This window comes from Bubalus kerabau, chromosome 16 (assembly GCF_029407905.1).
Source record: "Bubalus kerabau isolate K-KA32 ecotype Philippines breed swamp buffalo chromosome 16, PCC_UOA_SB_1v2, whole genome shotgun sequence".
NCBI classification, from domain to species: Eukaryota; Metazoa; Chordata; class Mammalia; order Artiodactyla; family Bovidae; genus Bubalus; species Bubalus kerabau.
Genome location: NC_073639.1, coordinates 46,540,873 through 46,557,396, shown reverse-complemented (window position 1 = coordinate 46,557,396; position 16,524 = coordinate 46,540,873). Strand labels below are relative to the sequence as shown.

At 37.9% G+C, this 16,524-nt stretch overlaps 1 protein-coding gene across 2 annotated transcripts in view; it reads right to left on the bottom strand.

Annotated features, from left to right (window-relative positions):
- Positions 1–16,524, bottom strand: part of PDGFC (platelet derived growth factor C) — a 260,208-nt gene that overhangs the window by 57,177 nt on the left and 186,507 nt on the right. For both annotated transcript variants that reach the window (XM_055549534.1, XM_055549535.1), the window contains exon 3: positions 4,847–5,027. In XM_055549534.1, the coding sequence (XP_055405509.1) occupies positions 4,847–5,027 (181 nt within the window). The remainder of the gene's footprint in view (positions 1–4,846; positions 5,028–16,524) is intronic.

The following is a 16,524-nucleotide window of genomic DNA, read 5'->3' as shown; positions in this document are numbered from 1 at the left end:
TTTATTTCAGTTTTGCTTCATTTCTTCCCAAACAATCTCTCACTGCTAATCTACCGGGCCTTTTTTCCCTCTCTTCTAGCATAAAGGAAACAAAAATCAAAGACATTATTAACTCCTTATGCACCATTGGAAAGCTGAATATATATCCTTTGCCCTGGTTTTCTTTTCCATTACTTATTAATGGAGCATGACTGGAGAATATACATTTCCACAAATAATTCTTGAAAACTGCATGAAAATTCTAAAATTTTTAATGTGTATAGTCAATCTGTTAGTACTTTTTAAGCTCTTAACAATTAGCCATACAATTCCAGGTATATATCTTATGCTAAGTTTTTCCCTAAACTAACACTTAGTCTATTATATCTACTTGAAAGAGCAAAATGGGAAGATGAATTTTATTTATGTCTTAGTCTAAGGTACCTGGGAATCAAGAAAAAGGTATTAGAAGTTTAATATTTCAAAGGAAAGAATATCTATATACAATATATGTAAAATATACTAAGGACTCCCCTGGTGGCTCAGATGGTAAAAAATCTGCCTACAAAGTGGGAGACTCAGACCAGCATCACTTTGTTCACACTAGTAAGGGATCCCTTGTTTCACTATATGCTCTCATTCACTAGTGGAGTGAAAAAGAGTGGGTGAATCATCTTACAAAGGTACGCACAATTGTTAATGGAAACACATGAGACAAAAACTGCTTCTGAGAATTTTAACTAATGCATTAAAACTCTCCTGCTAAGATGTATGGTGATCAGAGCCATGGAATTTTAAAGGCTGACTAGAATCAAATATTCATTCAAGCTCCCAAAAAAAGGACTGCAGAGTTCAGTCTTATTTGTAAATACAAAAGACATTAAAATAAACTTTCTTTATAATTATCCCAGAAAAGTGCTATTATACTCAACAGTTTTTCTATGTATGAAAAGATGCAAAATATTCATTCAGATAATTATTAAAAAGCAGGAAAGATGACTATGTACATCAATGCACATGACATCATAAGTAGGCACTAATTTAACTACTTGGGTGTCTAGTCTCCAACCAAAAAAGAAGATGCCAATTCCATTCTTTAAAGAGGGTAAGCATCATGGTCCTTGGCAATAGAACATAATACACCAGGCCAAGGAGAATATGTGGTGTCATTACTCGCTTGTTCAGTTTTCTGGTTTATGAGTCATTACTACTGTGCAATATACAGTAAATGAGGCAGCTCCATGGGGTTCAGATACCCTCCAGGAGCAATGCAGGATGAGGTACCACTGAGCAGCTGCACAGCGACAAACCTCAAGGCATGAAGTTCAGAGCCCACTCGGGACCTGTGCTGAATATCGTCTTCAGTACAAAACCGAGAAGCCATCAGGCCAGTGGCCCCTTGGCTCTACCTTGCACTGATGAGTTTGCAGTCGGTGGGACTATGGCCTCTGGGGAGCTGGGGGAGCTAATTATGAAGTTCATCTCTGGCTAAAAAAGGAAGAAAAAAAAAAGTATGAGTGATGATCCAGGGGTTCAGAGGAGCACTTGCCCCTGAGCAAATGCCACAGAACTTTAAAGCCTATGCTCCAAAAGGCAATCTTTCCCCCTGAGGCTTTCCTTCACTGATACACAGATAAGATTGATGGATGCTGTCCTGTTGGCAGGGATGCAAGGGGGCAGAGGGACAGGCAGGGAGGGGTGCCGTGAGCGATGCATGGTGATAATTCAAAACACTCCGTGAGGCTGCAAAGCAAAATTACTTGTCAAATTTTCACCTAGCAACTTCAGGCAGTTATTGAGAGCAGAATGGGTGTGGCTGCATGGGAAGAAAGATGGGTGCATGCAATTAGGACAAAGGACAAATGAAGGAATGGCAGATAAACTGTCAGAGTAAACTTAACCCTGAAAGAAAGCTCGTGACGCAGTACAATTCATGTACCAATGATCACTCCAGAGAGCAATCTGGCAAGATTGAAATCACCACATCACATAAGGCAATGCAGGAACCACTGTCCTGTTCTCTCATTTCTCTGTCCCTAGCTTGCTGGCTTTCTAAGCAGAAAGCAAACTAGAATAAGGGCTCCTGTGCTGTTTTTCCTAGGCAGCCATCACTGGGCAACTTAGATACAAAGAAAGACAGGGCTCAACAGAGCCCAGGAGTTTGTCAACCCCCAGCCCCCAAAGTCCATATTTACAATTCATCCAGCTATTTCAATAATGATCTAAAAATGCACTGAGTTTAATTTTGATGATGCGATCAGTGATTGACACCCTTTCCACCTAGAATCTTGCAGATGAAGTTCCTGGTGTTAGTCACAGTGAATCTCTGGTAACGAGTCAAATTCAGGGGGAAAGACCCTTTCTGGTCCAGAGGATGGGTGGTACTTACAGCAGATCTTCTATATGTCTTTATCTCATCTCCAGGGTCAGGTATCTGACATACACTTACATATAGAAACACAAGTGTCAGTGAACCTGCTGTTACAAGTTAAGCTCAGGTGACTGTGTTGCATGGTCAACTCAATGCTCAACCACTTACTGAAAAACTGTAACGGGGCTGGGACTAAACGAGGCCTTGTACATTTCCTGTTTTTGTCTTTATATATTTAATTTCCTCCACATAACTGCATGGGCTACACAACCAGAAAACTCACGAGACCACAGAATCAGAAAAAGACAACCCTTGGTGTTGGCATACATATGTTTTCACTTTCATGTCTTATTCTGCGGGATGATAATAGGTTGCTATCAACATAATATGAAGATGCTAGCTAATTTAAAATACAAATAACTTCTCAGTTTCAAGTTTATTTTTGTTACAGGTTTGGGGTAAATCAAATCTATATGATTCAAGATCTATCATAGTGTTTTATAGCAAAATTTGATTGTTCATATTTAAATATATAAGAACATTAGCTGTGCTAAAACCCAAACTGAAAATATGGACTGCATAACTTTGTGAAAGTGTAGCCATGGCTTCCAAGGCTATTTTAGACTTAAAACAAATATTAACTCACAAATTCTGTGAAGCAGAGTACTGTGAAAGGATGATAAATTCCTAGTGGCTTCATTCAAGCTAATAATCACAGTATCAATGCGTTTTTAAATTAGTTCATCTTTGTCTACCATTAACACTTTTCTAGATGAAATTATTAAATTTTATTAAAGCTAATGTATATTTAAGATAAAGGTATCTTAAATAATCTATATAAGGAGATTGATCAAAAGTCACCATATAAAATTCATAACATATATTTTAGAAATATCTCCCTTATCTTAAATTGCACACAATAAACAATACTGTTACTAAATAAATAAAATTTTCATTTTCCAGCTTTAATTTAAATTTTGTTATTTCTTTTCAGATGTATCTCAAATAACACTTAATTTCACAATTTAATCAGTGGCTTAAATAGTATTTCCAGAACTGAGTGTGTGTAATCAAAAAGGGAAACTTCTGTTTAATGTTATAATACAAATATATTAAGCAAAATATTGATTCCATATTTTCTAAATTACCTCATGAATTGCTAGTGTGCTAGGTATATTCTTTTATAAACAGTTAGGATATACATATTAACTAATGCATGTAATTCACACCATACTGTGCTCCCAGTGTGCAATGATTTGCTAAATCTGTCAAAACCATTAATGGTATCAATTTTATACTGTTTTAAGTGGTGATAGTGATCATATTTGAGTAGTATACTAAGGGACATCACATTTGTACTTCTGAATTGCTATTATAAGTAGAATGGGATAAAAATAGCCAAAATGATTTCAATACTTTTGTTATAATGCAATAAATAGATACAAATGTTTACAATAATACATAAAATAAAGGGTACAAGAAATTGTGACACAAATGAAAAGAGAGTAACAATTATAATCAGAGAAAATAGATTTCTTAAATTCCTGTAAGAATTTTGAAACTTTCTTTTTGGGGCACCAAGGACATAAATATTATTTAAGCAGGATAAACATTAAGATAAGTAGGAAAATTCAGATTACTGCTTTTAAAAATATATTTTACTAAAACATTGATTTGAAAAGAATATTTAACATGTTTTGTTGTTGTTCAGTTGCTAAGTTGTGTGTGACTCTTTTGTGTGCCCATGGGCTGTAGCCCACCAGGCTCCTCTGTGTATGGGGATTTCCCAGGCAAGAACACTGGAGTGGGTTCCCATTTCCCTCTTCAGGAGATCTTTCGAACCCAGGGATTGAACCCGCATCTCCTGGATTGGCAGGCGGGTTCTTTACTATTGAGCCACTAGGGAGTTTGCTACTGCTGCTTCTGCTAAGTCGCTTCAGTCGTGTCTGACTCTATGCGACCCCATAGACGGCAGCCCACCAGGCTCTGCCGTCCCTGGGATTCTCCAGGCAAGAACACTGGAGTGGGTTGCCATTTCCTTCTCCAATAGGGAGTTTCAGTTCAGTTAAGTTCAGTTCAGTCACTCAGTCGTGTCCGACTCTTTGCGACCCCATGAATCGCAGCATGCCAGGCCATTTTCCAAAAAAAAAAAAAAAAAAAAAGATGAAAAATGTCATGGACGTATTTGTAAGGGACCCACCTAAAAAAATCAACTTTTGGTGGGTATGGAAAGGAATAGAAAGAACAATGTCATGTTAATGGGGGAGAAAAAATAAAACCACATAAAACCACTAACTCTTAAGGCAATACAGACACTAAAGATTTAAAGTGACAACACGCAAGTTATTTGTGATAACTATAGAGACACTTATGAGAAAACATCAAGCCAGAGACAGTTTTTGGTTCTTGGTTTTCCTTAATCTCATGTTTAAGAGGGGAAAAAGAAATAACCAAGTCTGAAATGCATACATAGGGGCATCTCTAAGTGGTACTTACTGGCATGACAATGTTGTAGTGGATGCAGAACCCGGGCTCCGAGGGAAAATACTCATCAGATACAAATCTGATCCTGATTTGATTTCCTTTAGAAATCTGCTTTCCTGGCACACTGCCAGACCCACACCAGCGCCCTAAAATGGTTCCATCACTTGGTTCTTCAACCTCTACAAAATCATACCTGCAAGAGACCAGGAGAAAAGAGACATAAAACCATGATCTGTTATTTTAAGAATTCAAGGGAGTGAGTTCATCTCAAATTTAACTGTGTAAATAGAATAAAATATGCCAAAGATGAGACACAACTGAAACAGCATTCTCAATTAAAGAAATATGAGTCTTCTATTCTAAGCCCTCCAGTCTTGTTGGTAAGGAACTCCAAATTCACTAAACAGCCACGTCAAACTTAGACATTTTGTATGTAGCAACCATATCTGACTATTTATGAATTATTCAGTTTAATTTCCATTTGGATATGGCAGTTTTGCTCTACTCTTAATTTCCATGATTATTGTCCAACACTTTCCGGCAGTAACTCCTTCACCTGGTCAGATTCCTTGCTCCCTATCCTCATCTGTGTCCAAGCTTTTCTAGAGCCTCTTCATTATATACATATTCTCCAAATCCCACTCCGTACTACACTGCCTCTGTGAGGCCTTTATGTGTCCTCACCTCACAGATGTCTTTCTCTTTCTGTCAAACACATATTTTCAACATTTAACTACATATATGCACGTGATACATCTAGTTGGCTAGGCTGTAAAACTCTTGAAGAAAGGATTCAATTCTCTTGTGGTTCTAGTTTACACTGCATTACACATGGCATCTTAAACCTAAGCAGTGAATGGCTAATACTTTTCTAACCACTGTTACCTTGGGTTTGAAGGTTTCATTCAGTGGTACTCATGGAGGGCAGAGTTGCCTTATAGAATGTTCCAGAAATGTGTAGAGGCATTTTAGGTTGTCTCAGTGATGGTGGATGAGGAGGGCAAGGTCCCTGGACACCCAACACAGGACAGTCCAGAAAAATGGGTATTCACTCCACACCCTCCAGGCCTTTCAAACAGTTCACTGGACATTCACATAAGCAACATTCTTGCTATTGTCCATCTGAGTCTGCAACATAATACTGTCTCACATATAAATGCAAATATGTTTCAAAGGTTTAGTTTAAACCCACTTTTCTAGACGTTCAACTATCAAATAAGTTGAACGAAGTGTCTATGCTTTGGAACAAGAATTACTATTCTAGAGAATCAAACCACTAACAGGAGCATGACTTATACTCTGCGTCATGATGAAAACAATTAGACATATCCATTTAGTCTATTACCATAGCTATCGTATACACAATGAGTCTGTTACTTAAAAGATACAAACATCTGACTACTTCATTTTCATGCAATTAGGCATGTGTATCTATGTACTTAAATGCATTATTTTAATATAAATTACTGCTGTTATGTCAACTTTACATAGCATGTAGGCCTTTATATCTATTTTTAAACAACTGCATATATAAATAGAGGATCACTGTTATGAACTGCATTTCAGAATTCTTAGGACATTGCCAAATTTTTCTTAAGGGAGGTCTGGCGTGGATGAAAACTATTGGTAGATTTTTTTTTAGAAAGTCTAAAACCAGTATATACCAGACAACGAAAATTAATATATTTTGCACAGTATATAATTTACAGAAGAAAAAAATGTTGAAAAAGGACAAAGTGCATAACAAACCAATTATAAATCCTATTCTAAATAATTAGCCAGAACTCTCTAATGGAAACTATACCTGTTCCAACCTAATTTTTCTTGTCCTTAAATTAGGATAGTGCAACCTGACTCACAGGGATGTTTTGAGAAAAGGGAAATGGAACAGTTCCTGAGCAGTGCTGAAAGCATTGTGCTATACAGCTGCCAGTTAATAGTTTGCCGCACATCCCTACCAGCACATATTGCCCCTACTCCATACCTATAACCCTGAGAGTTTGAAAGCATAAATGAGAAGAACTCAAATACCAAAGGGAGAGAGTACTTCTGCTCTATCACATGACAAGTCCGGGATATAAATTACAAATGCATAAGCCTCCTCAGGACAACCATCCCAGGAGCCTGCTCTAAGTGTGTGGTGGGAACAATAAGTGGAGCACAGGGGAGGAAGACGGGGGTAAAACAGACTGGGTGGTTATTTCAGACATATCTGGTACAAAAGTTGATAACCAGCATTTTAAATCAAAGAGTTATGTTTATATCAAGATCGTTTCCATGTGGAACAAAGCTGCTATTCACAGAGTATGTTTGCTCTGTGCTTGGGAGGGAAACTAGCTGATAGACGTCACCACCAGGACTAGTTTGCAGAGAGCTGGTTTCAGGCTGGTCAATCATTCTGTGAGTATTTGTGAAGCATGGACTTGGTACAAAGTGCTTGGCTAGATTCTCAGGGTGCAAATATGAAACCACAGCTCCTGTGGGCTCAGGGTCCATTAAACCCTGGCGGGTGCTCTAATGAGAGTGCGTAGGAAACACTGTGGAATGCTGGCAGGGTGAGGGAAACCCTACACAGTGAGATTAGGGTCGGCTTACAAGGGAGCATCTGGGCTGCTGGGGGGAAGAGGTGGGGAAAGGCATTCTAGCAAGAAGCACAATCCTGAGGATGTAACAGAAGAACCCCAGGGCCTGGCTGGTTGTCTGTGAGCAGAGGATAGAGCTCAAGCTGGGAGGACAGGTGCAGGTGAGGCCACCTTGGGATTCCAGGGTCGAATGTGAGAATGTTATTTTTTAGACCAGTGTTGAAAGCAGGGAAGCACAGTTTAAAGAGGTTCTATGTTGCTTTAAAATATTTAGGTCAACATTTAATTAATTAATCTTTTAGGCACTACCTGTATTTTTTCATTTTTAATTCAAATATAGTTAATTTATAACTTAATAGTTTCAAGTGTACTTGAAAAGTGATTCAGTTCTATATATATATATATATATATATATATATTCAGATTCTTTTCCATTATATATTATTACAATATAGTGAGTAGAGTTCCTTGTGCTCTAACATCAGTCCTTGTGGTTTATGGGTTTTATGCACAGTCTTGTGTATGTTCATCCTAACCTCCTGACTTATTTCCCATCACCCCTTCCTGCCCCTTCCCACCCCTACTCTTTTCCCTTTGGTAACCATAATTCTGTTCTCTATGTCTGTGAGTCTATTTCCATTTTGGAAATAAGCTCATTTATATCTTTTTTTGTTTTTTTAAAAGATTCCACATATACATGAAATCATAAAATAGTTGGCTTTTCCTGCCTGTAAATCACAATTTGGAAAAAGTTGAATTTCACAGAAAAAACTGAATTTCAGGCTTTCTTAAAACAAACTTGAACATCTGGTCATACTAAGTATTCTTTGCCCTGGTGTGGCTCCTTGTGGGCTCAGGTCTGCAGAACTGGCATCCACTCCAGGAGAGGAGAGGCCTTTCTCTCACTCACAGCCTCACCCAGCACCTGTGTGTCAGGCACATAGATTGTTCACTACCTGAGGTCAGGATGGCCTTTACTCCTTCATGGAAATGGAGGCTAGGCCAGGGAACATGCTCTTTCCAGTTTTTAAAAAACCCTGTCTAGTTTCTTTAAAAAACCCTGTCTAGTCTCTATGGTGGTTTTTTTTTTTAGTACCCAGATCTTCACTGATTTCCATCACTTGCCCACACGGGCACCTGAGTTTGCAGCCTACAGGGCAGCTATTGGAAGTTTCAGTGAGGGAGCAATATAGACACAGGATCCCAGTACATCTGAGGATGCCAGGAAACCACAGCATCTCAAGGGTGGGGCAGGAAGGAAGAACTTTTAACAAAAAGAGCCTGAAAAGGAGCCTTCAGGGAAGCAGCAGGAAAACCACTGTGACAAATGACACAGAACCAAGAGAAAAGGGAGGGACAGGGTCCATCCAAGCAGAAGTGGGCAGATCATCTACGCCAAAGAGGACCAAAGAGGGTGAAAACCAAGAAGCTCTCCCAGGACCTGGCAATTATGAAGTCATTTTCAATCAGCTGGTTGGGTGAATGAACGCATAAGATCAAAACACTACTTCAGATCTTTTTTTAAGAAAATTATTTAGCTTTTATCAGCATATAGTTGGCTTACAATGCTGTGTAAATTGCAGGTGTACAGGACAATGGTTCAGTTATACATATAGATCTATTGTTTTTCAGATTCTTTTCCATGATAGGTTATTACAAGATGGTGAGTAAAGTTTCCTATGTTATACAGTAGGTCCTTGATGATTAACTATATATAGTAGTATGTTAATCAAACCTTCTGAATTATCCCTCTTCCAGCCATTTTTAAAATAACTGTCTTTCTAAGGCAACTTCCCTGATGGCTCAGATGGTAAAGAATCTGCCTGCAACATTTGGAAGATCCCCTAGAGAAGGGGATGGCTACCCACTCCAGTATTCTTATCTGGAGAATTCCAAGGACAGAGGAGCCTGGCAGGTTACAGTCCATGGGGCTGCAGAGAGTCAGATGCCACTGAGCAACTAACACTTTCTAAAAGAAACATCTCAAGAGATAAGAATAGCATTTATAAGGAACTTAAAATTAACAACTCACATAACTATTTTGCAGTACATAATTTCCTTTTGATTTCTGTTAAAAAAGAAACACCACTGGACTTCCCTAATGGCTGAGTGGTTAGGACTCTGTGTTTCCACTGCAGGGATAGGATTCCTGCTCAGGGAATGCCATGTGGCACAGCCAAAAAAAAAAAAAAACCACGACATTATATGTGTTAATCTGTTAAGTAAGCCTTTTAAAAGTATGTAAAAAGAGTTTTTAACCACACTAGGAAATATTTAGATTATAAATGTTAAGCATGTATTAAGGAACAAATAAGTCTTAAACTTTATCTTACCTAACTTGTACAAAAACTACTGTCCTGCAAATAAGAGAAGACTGACAAGTACATTATTACTTGTTTCATGAAGACTTTTTACTGAATTAGATGTCATTCAAAAAAACACATAGCCCTAATCTTTATAACAATTTCTGGATTTGCAGTGAGATAGCTGGCAATTCATTCTCACAAGCTCATACAAGTCTGAGGCATACATTTATCACTGTGTTTTAAAGCTCTACATAGTTTTGCATTCCATGAAGTTAAATGAGATGAACATCTAAAAAATGCTATGTTCTTTGCCTTAAAAATAGTAGAACTTAAAAGTTTTGCTACAAATTGTTTCATGGTAGATTAGGCATTTTAGGTTTTTTTTTCAAAAGTGGAATCTATGACAACATAACTATAAATTTCATCCAAATATTCTACCACTAATTGTACGAGACAAAACAGTAAATTCTCTTGCTAAAAACAGCATTTTAAAAATTTAAATTATAGTCAAATCATCTAAAACAGAGCCAGTGAAAATCTACCTGGGATGCATCCCCATGTCTCATGGTTTTTTCAAAACAGAAAAACAAAACAAACAAAAAAAAATATTGCCACTTGATTCCGTATTTTTCTCCAAGTTGTTTATGAGTATGGTTGTATTTTGGCCACCTCATGTGAAGAGTTGACTCATTGGAAAAGACTCTGATGCTGGGAGGGATTGGGGGCAAGAGGAGAAGGGGACGACAGAGGATGAGATAGCTGGATGGCATCACTGACTCGATGGACGTGAGTCTCAGTGAACTCCGGGAGTTGGTGATTAGACAGGGAGGCCTGGCGTGCTGCGATTCATGGGGTCGCAAAGAGTCGGACACGACTGAGCGACTGATCTGATCTGATCTGATGGTTGGAAAAGGACTAATGCAGTCAATCCAATTGTCTTCCACAATAATTTGAAATAATTCTTTTTTCTTATAGAATGCCATGTTTGGAATATGGCTTCATTGCATAAGCTGGTTGGCTGATAACAATGCAGCACAGTTCAAAACATTAAGAAGAAAAGGAAAAGAGAAAACAATGATAAAGATTATCTGTGGACCTCAGCCAAATGAACAGAAGAAAAGAAAAACGAACAACGTTTGACCCATAAATGTAAAATTACAAAGCAGAATCATCTCAGGTTCAGAAATCTACACATGCCCAGGTGACTTTTCTGGAGACATGGTAATCCCTATAATACACTCTCAGGTATTAATTTCCAATGTGCACTATTGCTCACATCAGTATTTAAGGGATTTACTAAACCTACATTAAGGGCCAATCAAACATCACTTTCTCAAGGAAACATGATACAGAGCACACAGCGCTAAGTGGTTTATAATGATCACTCCCTTTCTCTATCATACCCCTGGGGACCCAGGGAGGATTTATGTCCTTTTATGTTTAACAAACAAGTCTGGTATTGTAGACAAAATTTTCTTTCTCATGTGGGAATTTAAAAACTGCGAAGATAGGAGGGTTGCTGAGGAGTAAACCAAAGAAATAAATTCACTTGTAAACACAACTGTTTGACACCCACCTTCCTTCCACAAAAATAAACCAACCTTGCAAGACAGGCTATTTCTAGTTCATATTAACTAAAACCCTGTCAATTAAATCTGCCCTGAGAATGATCAGACCTGAAGGTGGCATGAAACTCTGCCAACAAGTAAACATGCATCTTAACAAGGCCTTGCTCTGCATGTGTCAACGGGAGCCTGGGCTTGTTGAGAAAGGCAATAAAATTAATAAGACGACAATTACCCAACAGTGCTCACTGGCTTACACTTCAGCTTAACAGAAGACAACCCAGACCCAGAGTAAAAGCTTTAAATCCCCATTTGGACACATCCATGCTTTACCTTATAATGAAAATATGTTTTAATAACTATACATCATACACATATACATTGGTCTCTATATATTAACTCATTTAATCTTCACAAAAATCATAAAAGGTTGATACTGTCATTGTGGCCATTTTATAGATTATAAAATATGGAAAAGCTAAGTACCTGGGCAAAGCCACAGAGCAACTAAGTGTAGAACAAAGGCTTCAGTTTCGATAGTTGAGCTTCAGATCCCATGCTCTCAAGAGCCAAGTCATACAGCCTATTATATTTAAAATATGTCTACTTAACTATACTTGCTCTATTTTGAGAGCTAATGGTGTAGAATTCACGTGCCTTTGTTCAGATTGGCCACATGATTTCGTTCAGTGGCTGGAGAAACATCAGTTCAGTTCAGTCGCTCAGTCTTGTCTGACTCTGAGACCCCATGAATCACAGCACACCAGGCCTCCCTGTCCATCACCAACTCCCGGAGTTGGTGATGGGGAAACATCAAGGATTATTCAAATTGAATTGATCAGTCAACTTGAGAATTTGGGCATACCTAGCTACGGATATTTATGTCAACTGACTCAGGGATGTTTATTTCTAAGCACTCAAAATTCTTTAAGGAGAATTTTAAACCTACACAGTGTGTCAAACAAAGGAGAACATTTCAGAGAGAGGACAACATAAAATGGAGTAATTCTCAGGAAAATGCAAGAGTTCTACATGTACAAATGGGGATGTTGTACATGTACATGGTGGACTGCACACAGTAGGAAGTGAATAATTTTAAATTATTACTATGTAAAAATACTGCAAATATATAAGCCATAAATTCAGTCCATAAAGAGAGAAAAATTAAAAAAAAAAAGAGTATAAGATGAAAACAGGTAAAGACAAAACTATAAAAGATATATTCAAATATAAAATTAGGATTCAGAAATAAAATCAGAATAAAAGAGCTGGTTCTCAGAAAGGGGCAGGGAGGGAGAGAGAGAGATAAGAAAATGGAAAGATACAGAAAGGTCAACAATTTACATACACAGGAACGATAAAATCACAGATAAAAATGGATTTCACATCTGCAAATATGCTTTAGGTAACACTATACCAGTTAAATCTGAAAGGCTAAATGACATGGATGCCTTACTAGGAAAACAAATTATAAAGCTTGACTAAAAAAGCTAGAAAAAGTGAACAGACTAATAACACCAGAAGAAAGTGAAAAGACTGTCAAATCTTTATCAATAAAAAAGATGCAATTGCATGAAGTTTATAGAAGAGTTCTATTTGATTTTAAAGGAATGATAATTTCAATTTTATACAAGAAATTGTAAAAAAAATTTTTTAAGGTAGATATTCACTCAATTAATTTAAAAAAAGCTAGCCTAAATTTTATGAATAGAGTTAACAATACTGTATCATATACTTGGAAGTTGCTAAGAGTGGATCTTAAATGTTCTCACCACAGAAAAGAAGTAGAGTGATCTGACAGTAAGGGGCTGTTAACCAACCCATAGTGGTAACCATATTGCAACATACAAGTATATCAAATGAACATGCTGTAGGTCTTAAACATACACAATATTACATATTAATTACATCTCAATTAAACTGGAAAAAATAAACATTTATAATAAATGGGAAAAAGTATTATGTCCAAGTTTTTTGAAATGCCAATATAAAACATGAAAAATGAAGATCAATTTCATTCATAAATTGAGGGAAATGCAAAAATTCTAAATAAAATTTAATCAAATATCATTGAACAGTGGATTAAAAGATATAATACTTCTTAACAGAGTATGAATTTAGTTCATAAACTTGAGGATTAATATAAGAATAACTTTTAGAATATTCAAAGGAGAAAAACTATATGCTCATATTAATAAATGTTGAAAAACATAATAAATCAAATAGATAAAAACAGTCAACTGTGAAGTGCAGGAAATATTTAAATCATGGTAAAACTGGATAACATAAATTAACTGCAAATAGTACATTAAATAAAACCAAATTCATTCTCATTAAAGTTAGAACAAAGGCAGGACTGGCCAGTCTATTGCTTTTCAGTATTTTGGAGGAAAGATCTAGCTACTTTAATGACAGGAAAGCAAATAAACATAATAGAAACAGAGGAAAAAATTATCCTTGGTGCTCAGTCGCTCAATTGTGTCTTACTCCTTGAGACCTTTAGGACTGTAATCCATTAGGCTTCTCTGTCTGTGGGTTTCTCCAGGCAAGACTACTGGAGTAGATTGCCATATTCTCTTCCAGGGAATCTTCCCGACCCAGGGGTTGAAACCACATCTCCTGCACTGCAGGTGGATTATTGACCGCTGAGCCACTGGAGAAGCCCCCAAGATGATGCTTAAGTTCAGTTCAGTTTAGTCGCTCAGTCGTGTCCAACTCTTTGCGACCCCATGAATCACAGCATGCCATGCCTCCTTATCCATCACCAACACCCAGAGTTCACTCAAACTCATGTCCATTGAGTCAGTGATGCCATCCAGCCATCTCATCCTCTGTCATCCCCTTCTCCTCCTGCCCTCCATCCCTCCCAGCATCAGGGTCTTTTTCAATGAGTCAACTCTTCGCATGAGGTGGCCAAAGTATTAGAGTTTCAGCCTCAGCATAAGTTCTTCCAATGAACACCCAGGACTGATCTCCTTTAGGATGGACTGGTTGGATATCCTTGCAGTTCAAGGGACTCTCAAGAGTCTTCTCCAACACCACAGTTCAAAAGCATCAATTCTTTGGTGCTCAGCCTTCTTCACAGTCCAGCTCTCACATCCATACATGACCACTGGAAAAACCATAGCCTTGAATAGACGGACCTTGGTCATAACTTTCCTTCCAAGGAGTAGGCGTCTTTTAATTTCATGGCTGCAATCACCATCTGCAGTGATTTTGGAGCCCCCCAAAAACAAAGTCTGACACTGTTTCCCCATCTATTTCCCATAAAGTGATGGGACCAGATGTCATGATCTTCGTTTACTGAATGTTGAGCTTTAAGCCAACTTTTTCACTCTCCTCTTTGACTTTCATCAAGAGGCTTTTTAGTTCCTCTTCACTTTCTGCCATAAGGATGGTGTTATCTGCTTAGTTCACAACAAATCCCTTAATGCATGTTGATGTATGGCAAAACCAATACAATATTGTAAAGTAAAAAAAAATAATAATAAATTAAAAAAAAGAACAAAAAAGAACAGACTTTATAAACACAGAAACTGGAAATGCTTGGGCATCATCCTGCTATGGGGAGCAGTGGCTTGAGCATGCAGGGAGGAGGATGTAAAGAATGACTCCAGGCTGTGAATATCCTGAAGACCTGACAGAGATGGTGTGGGTGTGAGAGAAAAACAGGTGTCAAAGATGACTTCAAGGTTTTTGGCTTTTAAAAATCAACCAGAACTAAAATAGAATTTAGACTCAGAATCTCAACAAACTTGAGATCAATATACAAGGATCAATAGTATTTCTTACTGATATTATTAAAAAAAAGAGTAACTGATTAGAGAAAAATGTCAAAAATGTGTAGTAATGTATTTAACCAATAAAATATACTTTATGAATAAAGGCAAATGATATTACTAAGTGACAAAAAGGCATGCATTTACAGTTGTTCAGTCACCCAGTTGTGTCTGACTCTTTGCCACTCCATGGACTACAGCATGCCAGGCTTCCCTGTCCTTCACAATCGACTGAAGTTTGCCCACGTTCATGTCCTTTGCATTGGTGATGCCATCCAGCCATCTCATCCTCTGATGTCCTCTTCTCCTTCTGCCCTCAGTCTTTCCTAGCATTAGGACTTTTCCAATGAGCTGGCTGTTTACACCAGGTAACCAAAATACTGGAGCTTCAGCTTCAGCATCAGCTCTTCCATTGAGTATTCAGGGTTGATTTCCCTTAAGATTGACTGGTTTGATCTCCTTGTTGTCCAGGGGACTTTTAGGAGTCTTCTCTAGCACCACAGGTTGAAGGCATCAATTCTCTGGCATTCTGCCTTCTTTACTGTCCAGCTTTCTCAACCATACATGACCACTGGGAAGACCTCTGAACCTCTGTCGGCAGAGTAATGTCTTGGGTTTTCAACACACTGCTTAGGTTTGTTATAGCTTTAATGCCAAGAAGCAACCGTCTTCTGGTTTCATGGATGCAGTCACCATCTGCAGTGATTTTAGAGCCCATGAAAAGGAAATCTGTTACTACTTCCAATTTTTTCCTTTCTATTTGCCATGCAGTAATGGGGGAGGATGTCATGATCTTAGTTTTGTTTTGTTTTGTTTGTTTTGGTTTTTTTAGTCTTAAGCCAGATCTTTCACTCTCCTCCTTCAGCCTCATCAAGAGGCTCTTTAGTTCCTCTTCACTTTCTGCCGTTAGAGTGGTATCATCCGCATATCTGTGGTTGTTGACGTTTCTCCCACCTATCTTGATTCCAGCTTGTAACTCATCCAGGCATTTGTCATGATGTGCTCAGCGTATAGGTAAAACAAACAGGATGACAGCAGACAGCCCTGTTGCATGACTTTCTCAATATGGAACCAATTAGTTGTTCCATACAGGGTTCTAACTGCTGCTTTTTGACCTGCATACAGGTTTCTTAGGAGACAGGTAAGATGGTCTGGTATTCCTATCTCTTTAAGAACTTTCCAGAGTTTGTTATGATACACACAGTTAAAGGCTTTATTGTAGTCCATGAAACCGAGATAGATGTTTTTTTCTGGAATTCCCTTGCTTTCTCTATGATCCAGTGAATGTTGGCAATTTGATCTCTGGTTCCTCTGTTTTTCTAAACCTAGCTTGGACATCTAGAAGTTCTTGGCTCACATAGTGCTTAAGCCTAGAATGAAAAATTTTAAGCATGAACTCACTAGCATGGGAGATGAGTGCATTGTCTTATGGTTAGAACATTGTTTAGTACTACCCTT